Here is a 10,514-nt window from a genome sequence, read left to right as displayed (position 1 = left end):
GGGAGTGGACTGACCAGCTGCGCTACTGGAGATGATGAGAGATGCCCGGGGTGTGGGAGGTGGGGGGGTGGGAGGTGGGGGGGTGGGGGGGGACCCCGCCTCTTAGGTGCGGGACTGAGTCGGGAGACGTACCCATTGTGTTTGATTTACTTGAAGTAAGGACTGGGTTGAGGAGTATGTATGCTCGCTGATCAGCTCGCTGGGAAGAGGTCATCCCACTCAGCTAGCCGCGTAGAGCCGGACACACCTTGCCGGTCGGGAGGCGTCCTCCTGTCCATCCATCTCCGTTCGCAACCTCCAGAGGCGGGCCCACGAAGCCCTCCGTGCCTGCAAGCGCGCGCGGGGAAAGGGGGGAATCTCAAGCACTGCACCACAACAGGGACGACATTCCGTTCCTGCCGTCGTGCATGGATGATATTCCGTTCTCTCTCAGCCCTCACATCACCTCATTGGGGAGTCGGTTGGTGGTTGGTGCCCACTCACACGCAGTGCCTATTCGCGGACCCGATGATATTGGCGGGATCCGAGCCGCATGCCGCATCGGTCGGGAGGTGCTGGACCTCGCTGCGGCAGCCGCCAAGCCGGGTGAGTGGGTGAGTGGGTGGGGGCCCCGTGTGTCGGTCGGGCTGGGTCTGTCGGGGAGGACTGCCACTAGGGGTACAGGGCTTGATTCGCAGCCTGGTGCTCCGGGGTGGGTGTGGGGCGTCGAGGGCGATGCGGTGCCAGCGAGCTGAGTGCGAGCTGCAACGCGGTTGCAGCGTGTGGGAGGGGAGGGGAGGGGAGGGGAGGGGAGGGGCTGCCGGGCCCACTCTCAAGGAGGTGCGGATGCTTGTTGGCGGGTAGTGGGGGGTCGCGTGAGGGCCGGTGGCGGGGAAGCCTGGGTCCGCCATTCCAGCTTGGGCGCCCCCCGTGGTGCTGGCGGTGGCCTCATAGCGCCGTACTGCAGCCTTGTCACTGCTGCAGGTGCGTCCCCCGTCACCACCCTGTGCGCCATTGGCTGCGTCCTGTTCGGTCCTGTCCTGTTCGGGGTGTGTTAGGCGTGACCACGGACGAGCTGGACCGCATCGTGCACGAGGCCATGATTGAGCGAGGCGCCTACCCCTCCCCGCTCAACTACTTCAACTTCCCCAAATCGGTCTGCACGTCCATCAACGAGGTGAGGGTGGGGAGGGGTGCTGCGGAAGGGGCGGGTGGGGGGGAGCTGGAGGGCTCGGGACCCACCGGCCGGCCGGGGGTTTTCCGGGGGTCAATCCAATCCTGGCTACTCGATATTAGCGCTGTAGTGCGGAGTGCCTGCCTTCCTGCCTGCCCGTGTGAGGAGCAACGGCGGAGCCCGTCCTCAAGCACTCGTCCTTCCTAGTAGCGGCCCTCGGCCATGAAATGCCTTCGTAGCGGCCCCACGGTATTGTCCTCTCTAGGGGGGCCCATGGGGGTGCAGCTGGCTGGCGGTTGCGACCCAAGGGGTCTGTGTTACATTCCCAACGTGTAGTGCTTCCCGTGTTTGGACGTTAGACGGTTAGAGGTAGTTGCCAACTTCACCTGGCGGTTACTTCAGTTGCCGCCTTGCCATTTTGTGTTACATTCCCAACGTGTAGTGCTTCCCGTGTTTGGACGTTAGACGGTTAGAGGTAGTTGCCAACTTCACCTGGCGGTTACTTCAGTTGCCGCCTTGCCATTTTGTGTTACATTCCCAACGTGTAGTGCTTCCCGTGTTTGGACGTTAGACGGTTAGAGGTAGTTGCCAACTTCACCTGGCGGTTACTTCAGTTGCCGCCTTGCCATTTTGTGTTACATTCCCAACGTGTAGTGCTTCCCGTGTTTGGACGTTAGACGGTTAGAGGTAGTTGCCAACTTCACCTGGCGGTTACTTCAGTTGCCGCCTTGCCATTTATCATGTCACTTGTTTACCGCTCTGTATACCGGCCCCTCCGCCCGCATCCCGAAGGGGCTCTTCTTTAACCATTTGTCCGTCCGCACCTCGCCCCCCCCCTCCCCGCCGCCCCCAAGGTCATCTGCCACGGGATACCCGACGCCCGCGAGCTGCAGAGCGGCGACATCCTCAATATTGATGTCACGGCCTACTACCAGGGGTGGGTAGGTGGGGGGTGGCGGTCTCAGGGCCAAGGGGGCCAAGGGGGCTACCCTCTAGGGGGGGAATGGAGTCCCTCACCGGTCATCAAAGGAGTGAAGTGGGGGGGGTGTTAAGGCGGTGGGCGGGTCAGGGGAGGGGCTGACAACGGGGGGTTCGCGGGAGGAGAGGGGAGGGGAGGGGAGGGAGGGGCTTTGCACCACTCCGCATGTTCGGTACGTGACCGGAATTTTATTTTGGGTTGTCGATTCCCTCTCGATTCCCTCTCCATCTCCCTCGCCCGTGCACCCATAGTGTCTCTCGACCCACATCAATACTGCGGCATGTGTACGGCATCATAGCTGGCTGGTCCTATGGCGGTTCCCCTCCCCTTCCTCCTCCCTTCCATGTGCTTTCCCCCCCTCCCTCTCCCCCCTCCCCGCCGCCCCCCTCGGGCGCCACTCCAGCTTCCACGGGGACCTCAACGAGACGATCTGTGTGGGTGAGGTGGACGCGGACGGCAAGAAGCTGATCCAGGTGACCCACGACGCGCTGATGAAGGCCATTGCCGCCTGCCGACCCGGAGTGAGATACCGGGACGTGGGGGACATCATCACCAAACACGCAGCAGCGCACGGGTAGGGCACGGGGAGGCGAGGGGAGGGGGAGGGGTTAGGGGGAGGGGGAGGGCAGGGGTAGGGGTTAGGGGTTAGGGGGAGGGGGAGGGCCAGGTAGGGGAGGGGAGGGGGGAGGGGCTGGGGGTAGGGGTTGGGGGTAGGGGTTGGGGGTAGGGGTTGGGGGAGGGGGAGATAGGGGTAGGGGTTAGGGGCAGGGGTAGGGGTAGGGGTTAGCCAGTGAAGGGTGGAAAGGGCGGGAAGCAGGGCCGGGTACACGATACCCATGGCATGACACTACCTGCTAGCGCCCTCGCGTTCGGTACCCCCGCGGTAGCCACCCCTCCCCCCTCCCGACCCCACCCCCCACCCCACCCCTCCCCTCCCCACCTGACCTTACATACAGGTTCCAGGTGGTCAAGTCGTACTGCGGTCACGGCATCGGGGACCTGTTCCACTGCGCCCCCAACGTGCCCCACTACGCGCACAACAAGGCGGTGGGCATCATGAAGGAGGGACACGTGTTCACCATCGAGCCCATGATCAACGCCGGCTCCTGGCGGGACAGGACCTGGCCGGACGGCTGGACGGCGGTCACGGAGGACGGCAAGCGCTCGGCGCAGTTTGAGCACACGCTGGTGATCACCCGGGACGGCTGCGAGGTGCTGACGAGGCGGCTGGACAGCTCCCCGCCGCTGTGGTGGGAGGTGCAGGTGGCAGGGTGAGGGGCAGCTGCGAGGTGGTGGGTTGCGGGGCTGGGTGCTTGGGCGGGCGGGCTTTCGGGGTTGGGCGCTTGGCCATTTGGCTGGAGGAGGAGGAGGAGGTAGGGGTTGTCGTGGTCGTGCGGGTCACGGGAAATATTGGATGTGGGTGGGTCCAGCGACTGGAGTACAGAGCGGTGGAGGTGGAGGCTTGGGGTAGAGGTGGTATGGTTTCTTTTGAGGGAATATTTGGGTGACTCGTCTGTAGCGCGGCGGGTGCCATCGTCGTGGTGCGTGTTGGTATCTGATGCGCTGCTAAGGGGAGGGGCAGCCTTCTTGGACGGGTGGGGGTGGGGGGAGTGGAAACCTGTTGTGTGGTGCGGGCGGTGTGCAGGGGGCGGTGATGGGCGCGGGAGCTCCACCAGGGTGGCCCCGTTCCCACCCTTCCCGGATGGAGAGCCACCAGGGCCCAGCACACGCACATGACTGACCGCGGAATCGCCTCTGCGAAGCGAGGGTTGGGGTAGGCGGCTTCCTGGGCCCAGTGTACAACACATGGTGCTGTCTGACCTTGGACTTGAGGAAGAACCTCACCTCCGGGGCGGGGGGAGGGGGAAGGGGGGAGCAACGCACCCACCGCAGGGGCCCCTCATGCACACGGCGGCACACATACGCTGGTGAGCACTTTGGGCTTTCGGAGGGGGCTTTACGGTGCGCCTTATGGATCTGACCTAAAAGCTGTTACGGCCTCTTGGCGGCGGCGGCGGTTGTGGGGTTGTGGGGATATACGTGGGATAGGTGGGTTAGATCGTTATTGCCGCTGCAGCTAGAAGGAGGGCACTGTAGACCTGATGGCTCGCCAACGCCAACGCAGTCGTACAGCACGACCAGCTGGCACGCGGATGTGTGAAGCCCCTCACTCGTTGGGGGCGCCCTCTGTGCCGTATATACTGTTACCGGTTATTCGTCACCCGCCCCGTGGCATTTCCCCTCCTTCGGTCGCCTCAAGACAGTGTTCGGGTCTTAGTGGCGGTGGGTGTGTCGATCCCAACCGCAGGGAAAGAGCAGCAGCTAGAGTAGTCCGACCTAGGAGGTGGTGTTTCTCAGGTGGCGCAGGTGAGCTGTCTCCCGTGCTGGCGTTGGGCGGCTGAGGGGGCCCCGTGGTTGCGAAGTTGCTTGTTTACTCGCAACGCCTCCGTGCTCACTCCAAATACAACCCCCAACGGTTCTCAGCAGAGGGCGCGGCGGTTGGCAGTTTTAGTGGTAATACCAGTGGGGGGTGGTCTCCTGCCAGTTCACTCTCTACTTGTCGGGGGCCCCCGTGTTCCAGATTTGTCCCCCCGGCTGATTCAGCCCCACATTGGAGTTTTATCTTTGTCTCATCTTGTTCTCAACACAATCTGTTTTCTGTGTGCAGTTTGTTGGGATGACTTTTGGCTGTGGCAGTGTTGGGTGTTGAGGTTGGTGCTGATCGGTGATATCGGCTCTTAAGAGCGCTTTCTGATGACCGGTGTGGAATCACAGATCATTTCGGTCCTCTCTGGCAGCCCCGCGTGGGATCAGCCCCGCGAGTCCTGTGTCCACCTCTTTAAGGGCGTCCGTCCTCCTGACAACAGAGGCAAGGGGGGGCAGAGGGGAAGAACTAGGGGGGGGGAGCTCGGGCCCCTAAGGGCCATTGCATTCCCTGTCCCTGTGTCGTCCAGTGCCGTTCACATATATAGCTGCCCTCAACCGCGCGGGCAGCAAACTGCCCTGGAGCAGTCACAACATGAATGCAGTCAGCATTAAGAGTTATGGTTGGTGGGCGACGCCAAGAACAGTTTATTATTATAGGCTGCGGGTGATGACCACGGCGACTGCTGGGGTGGTGGTACAGATACGCGGGGGATACACCAGCAGAGAGCGAGTAGGGTCACATGGCCGGGTGTGGTGCTGGCAGTCAAAGGCCTTGTAACCTGTGCACTTCCCTCACGGCCCAACATCCATCCTCCGCCAGCACCATCACCACCACCACCACTACCAGCAAAAGCCTAAAACCATCCCCTCTATTGATTGTCAGTAAACACTCTGGTTAAGGGGGGGCCTACCCACCCGGGCCTGTGAGGGAAACAGGGCCTGTCAGTCATGTACACCCCACATACACATACACACGACCCAATCCCTGATCGGCGCCTACCTACTCGCGACTCAGTATCACACGATTACGACGCGTTCCAACGCACATGCATACAGATAGACACGGATGATTCTTGTCACAAATCGGATGTGCCACCTGATGGCGGGGGTCGTGGAAAACCTTCATAACGGCGTTCTGCATCCGCACGTGTCACAGCACAGATGATACCTTGATATAATTTGAGCCGTCGTGTTTTAAAGAGCCCTCTTCCCCCTCTTCCCGCCTCTCTTCCCCCAATCGGGGTTATGAGCTGTGTGTGTATATGTGTGTTTTACACCTCGCTTGCATGAACCAGAGAGGTATAAAGGGCCCATACGAGCCAGAGGTCCAAGAGCCTAAGAGCCACAAGCATAAATATTAGGGATGTAGTACAACGCAAAAGTCCAAACATCCAAGCAATGAACACGAGGGAAAACAGCCAGGACGCTATCATAATCAACGACGACCGACTAAGAGCTGCTCCCAGTGCGACGGCACACCGACTAACCAGTTATGAGACGTCAGTGCTCACAGGTTCGTTCCCAAGGGCTCAGAGTTCCAATGCTGCAAACCAGCAAATCCAGCTCACGGCCCCCACATCCATCACGGTGCTCAGCACGCGCTTGAGAGGGGCTGGAGAGGGAGAAGCAACGTCCAGGATACCCACCACTACTTGCGAAATGCGCTTCCCTGCTAAAGCACACGTATATTCTAACACACAGACTATATATACACAGCTCATAAACCAGATCGCTATGTTGTGTATGTATGTATGTATGTATGTATGTATGTATGTATGTATGTATGTATGTATGTATGTATGTATGTATGTATGTATGTATGTCACACCCGCTCCGCGGCCGATCCCACGGAGCAGCCCAACCCGGGCCCCGACCCCGCTTGCACTTCTAGCGCCCCATGCGCACACAGGCTGCTGGCGGCCCTGCACAAGGTGTTGCTGTTGCTCAGCCCCCCGGGCCCACTTCCTGCATTGGCGGCCTGCTGCCGTTCGGCACCGGCACCTGCACCGGCCCCGGGCACCGCATGTGCGTCAGCAGCGCCTGGGTGCGCCGCTGTAGCACCAGACACTGGTTCCGGAGCACCACCAGCGTGTCCTCCTGTCGCTTGATCACCTGCTCCCGCTGCGTCATCTGGGCATCGTATGCACTGCGCAGCCGGTCATGTCGCCACTGCAGCTGGGCGTACTGAGCCGCCAGGCGCTGCAATTGCGACTCCAGCACGGTCTGTTGCTGCGCCTGCAGGCTGGCGTAGGGGTTGGGGCCAGCGGGATCTCCCGTGGGTGTGGTGGATGTGGTGGTCGTGAAGGTGGAGGCGGCGGCCCTGGGCAAGCTGCTGCTCTCGCTGGTTCCCTGCGGGAACAGGGAGGAGATATCCATGTGTGGCTGCTGCTGCTGCTGGTGGTGATGGTGATGGTCGTGGAGGTGGTCGTGGAGGTGGTCGTGGAGGTGGTTGCTACTTTGCTTTTCACCGTGAAGCCCCACTCCAGGAGGTTGTTGCAGGAGGTACTGCAGCCCGCGACGCCGCCACAGCTGCTCCGGCTGCTGCTCCCCAACCTGCCGTTGCGGTTGCTGCGGGTCCTGTGGGCTGAAGCCGCTGCCGGACAGCGCCGACATCACGACGCCCTCGGACCTGGCACTGGGGCGCAGAGCTCGCGCCCAGGCCACAGCCCGAGCCCGCAGCAGCACCCCGCGGGCGTCTAGTGCGGAAGGGGCCACCGCTGCACCCGCTGCGCTCTGCTGGCCGCCGCCTGCTGCCGCCGGGGGCTGCCGCGGGTTGCCGGCGGCCTCCACGACGTCCAAGGTGCTCCGCTGCGGGACAGCAGCGTGGGTGTGCGCGGCGGCGCTGTCAGCGGACTCCCTGCTGCTGCTGCTGCTGCTGGCGGGGCCCCCGTGTAATACCCCCCTGCTTACTGGACCTGGCTGCCTGCCCGCCGCCGACCCCTCCCCTAGGAAGGAGATATCGGAGACCTCATAGCCCCCAGAGTTGCCCCTGATGTCGTTGGATCCGCCGTGTGGGTGGTCCGCCGCGTTGCCGCCGAAGTCACCTCGCTGGTTGCTCGGACTGGGGTCGCTGCCGCTGCCGCTGTGGGGTAGCTCGTGCGGCCGGACACGGGCATCCTCCCGTGGCGCCCCCAACCCATAGCGCTTTGCATGCCAGGTGGTTGACACGGAGCTGCTGCTGCTGCTGCTGCTGTTATTGTTGATGTTGTTGATGTTGTTGTTGTTGTTGATGTTGTTGTTGATGTTGTTGTTGTTGATGTTGTTGTTGTTGTCTTTGGGAGCGGGCAGCTGGTATGGTGACCGCCGCTGCCTGCTGTCTGTTATGGAGCTGTCCGCAATGCTGATTCCCCCCCATCCATCGAGAGGTGGTCGAGAGGTGGTAGTAGCTGATGGCGACAGGGCGGCCGTGTCCCTGTCCGTCATCCAGTAGGGGGAGGGGGGCGAGGGGGAGGAGGAGGGGGAGAAGGCAGTTGCTGCGCTGTGTATGGGCCCCGCAGTCCCCCCCCGGTTCCTGGTAGAGGGCTCTGTGGGCCCCCCGCTCAGCGAACCCACTGCCCCCGGGGGTGGGGGGACTGCGGGGTCAGGGCCGCTGCCGGGAGTGCAGCAGCCGTTGTTGCGGCCACTGCAGGTGGTGCTCCGGCTGGTCCAGACATCATCACACCGCACATTGGCTGCTTCTGATGACCAGCACATTGGTACCAGACGCTGCTGCTGCTGTGGATACAGGCGCCTCCCGGCTAGCAAGTCATTGTGCACAGGGTCTGAAGCAGACGCCGCTGTGATCCGGTGGTCCGGAACGGCGTGGAAGTCCCCCCTTGTGTTGGGGAAGTCTGTGTCCGGAGGAGACCGATGCTGCTGCTGCTGTGCGGGATCACGCTCCGCTGCCAAGCCAACTTCGCAGACCCGTTCGCTAATCAATCTGCCTCCTGGCGTTTGTGCAACTTGGCGCAAATCCGCACGCATTGCAGAGGCCTGTTTCCGTGTGTCTGGTTTGTGTCTGCTGTTTTGTTGGTGAGAGGCCGTGAGGGTCGGCACTGGGAGGTTTTGCGGGAGGAGGGAGTCAGGCAGTTCCGGCGTAAGTTTATAACGCACCACCCACACAACCAAGCGCTTAATGTGTGCCAGAAATCCTAACACCGTTGGATTCTATCGTTTGGCTCACCTGCTCGAACACCGGCACGAGATGCCCGACACAGCCTCGAGTTTGCGGGAGGCATCGGCAGGAACCAGGAATTAAGCAGACCAAAAATAGTGTTCGTTTCATTTGCTTGGACACCGTATTCAAGCCTTTCGTGCGGGCATTCTTGGCAGTCTGCTTCCATGGAGTTGCAGCTCAAACGACAGCTACTGCCCACGAAGCCTTGCGCATCAAAGCCATGACAGTACCATCAGGGATTAGCAGTTGAGCTCTCAGGCCACTGAAATGTTAGGAAGTCCGGAAACGGGTTGACCTAGAACCCTGGGGAAGCTGAAAAGGCATTCCAAGGCCAAGGTCTTCGCGTTTCGGAGGTGCAAATTAAGTTGGCTCATAACAATATAAGTTATTGAGGTGTGGAGTTCGATCGTGCTGGAAGCTTGCGCTGCAAATCCGCGTTTGCAATTGGCAGTAGGCATGACATGCTGTACTAACCGTGCCGGCCTGCGGACATGTGGATCCCCCACAACGGACCTCCGTCAAGGGACGCAAATTATTAATCTAAGCCAAGCTTAAGCCTCTTCTCATCATGTTCTTTCGATCTGCACCAAGAGACTACCCCCGCTCTGGACGATCCATACTTTTTCAATAACGATCGTACGTGTTGTACGCCTACCCTAACTTCTCCTATGAGCGAAGCGCGATTGCTGACGCAGTATGCCGCTCTTAAGAGACCTTGAAAATACCCTGCCTGATGATGCACCAGTCCTCTGCAACGTACTGCTTACGCTCTAGCCCATGCTTCCTAACCGTCGTCTTGGAGAAAGAGCATCTTTAGGTTAGCTTTGTGCAAATATATTATGAGAGCATGAAACATAGCTCACATCAAATCTGGGACACCTGGTTAGAGGCTTTCAATCACCAGTTGATAACGTGATGTTAGGCTTAGTCATTAAGTGCATCAAGACGACCAGCTGCATACATACTGCAACTCCGTTGATATGTGTTGCAAGGGCGGCGCTGGGTGCACACAGAAGCTACAGGTCGGGAGGTGGAGATGCAATGTCATACAAGTGCTCCCTGCCAGGTAAAATCCTGGGCAGACGGTAACTGGCCCCCCCTTGGTGAACGAAACCCTAAAAGCCACGAAATATATGTCAGCCCTCAGCATGAAGCTCTACCCCAACCTGCTTTGACAAAGCTTGTGGTGCTACTCCCTTCATCCTGGCATTCCCCTCCTGCAGCCCTTATGGACCGGGGGGTTCCGGTGTCCGTCCTGGAATTCGAAATCAGCGCCTCAGAAGCCGTAAGCCGCTTCGAAGAGTACCAACGCAAAACCTGCATGTACTTGCACGCGCACAGCCTCCTCAAGCTTCCGCCGCAGCCTCCTCAAGCGCACAGCAGCCCCTCTCCGACCGCGCCCCAGCCGGGCACACCCCACCATTCCGGGGCGGGACCGGGGGGCAGCAGTCCCTCTAACAGCAGCAGCAGTAGCTTCTCTGCTAACAGCAGCAGTAGCAGCAGTGAGCCGGGGGAATGGACAAGTAGCAGTTTGACTGCGGCATACCTGCCGTACTGGTGTTTTGAGGCGACCTTCAATAGTGAGGTCTATGCGGCCAAACTGGGATTCAAGGATAGCAGGTGTGTGCGGGTGTGTGTGTGCGGGTGTGTGTGTGTGCGGGTGTGTGTGTGTGGGGGGGGGGGGAGTGTGGATGTGTGTGCGGGTGTGGGGTAGGGTGTGTGTGCGGGTGTGTGTGCGGGTTTGGGCTAGGGGGTGGGCTAGGGGGTGTGCACGCGTGTGTGTGAGGGGCCGGGTGAGG

The 10,514-nt window shown here is 60.7% G+C and overlaps 3 protein-coding genes across 3 annotated transcripts in view; 2 read left to right on the top strand and 1 right to left on the bottom strand.

Moving 5' to 3' along the window:
• The window catches only part of VOLCADRAFT_86502 (uncharacterized protein), a gene marked incomplete at both ends in the record, with an annotated part of 7,749 nt that extends 2,875 nt beyond the window's left edge, over positions 1-4,874 (top strand). Inside the window, 8 exons of the mRNA XM_002946287.1 lie at positions 490-585; positions 934-963; positions 1,038-1,156; positions 2,008-2,090; positions 2,536-2,706; positions 3,089-3,403; positions 4,441-4,499; positions 4,801-4,874. Coding sequence (XP_002946333.1) covers positions 490-585; positions 934-963; positions 1,038-1,156; positions 2,008-2,090; positions 2,536-2,706; positions 3,089-3,403; positions 4,441-4,499; positions 4,801-4,874 — 947 coding nt within the window. The remainder of the gene's footprint in view (positions 1-489; positions 586-933; positions 964-1,037; positions 1,157-2,007; positions 2,091-2,535; positions 2,707-3,088; positions 3,404-4,440; positions 4,500-4,800) is intronic.
• Positions 4,875-6,503: 1,629 nt separating this feature from the next.
• VOLCADRAFT_86501 (uncharacterized protein) lies at positions 6,504-8,881 on the bottom strand (the record flags this gene model as incomplete). The annotated part of the gene is made up of 4 exons (XM_002945927.1): positions 6,504-7,367; positions 7,470-7,971; positions 8,221-8,389; positions 8,722-8,881. The coding sequence occupies 4 exons, from the start codon at positions 8,879-8,881 to the stop codon at positions 6,504-6,506; spliced, it is 1,695 nt and encodes a 564-aa protein (XP_002945973.1).
• An 875-nt stretch (positions 8,882-9,756) lies between these two features.
• dnj44 (molecular chaperone) overlaps positions 9,757-10,514 on the top strand; it is a gene marked incomplete at both ends in the record, with an annotated part of 4,000 nt that continues 3,242 nt past the window's right edge. Inside the window, 2 exons of the mRNA XM_002946286.1 lie at positions 9,757-9,781; positions 9,939-10,295. Coding sequence (XP_002946332.1) covers positions 9,757-9,781; positions 9,939-10,295 — 382 coding nt within the window. The remainder of the gene's footprint in view (positions 9,782-9,938; positions 10,296-10,514) is intronic.

Source organism: Volvox carteri (genome assembly GCF_000143455.1).
Source record: "Volvox carteri f. nagariensis unplaced genomic scaffold VOLCAscaffold_1, whole genome shotgun sequence".
Lineage (NCBI taxonomy): Eukaryota > Viridiplantae > Chlorophyta > Chlorophyceae > Chlamydomonadales > Volvocaceae > Volvox > Volvox carteri.
This window is presented reverse-complemented; position numbering and strand designations above follow the sequence as displayed.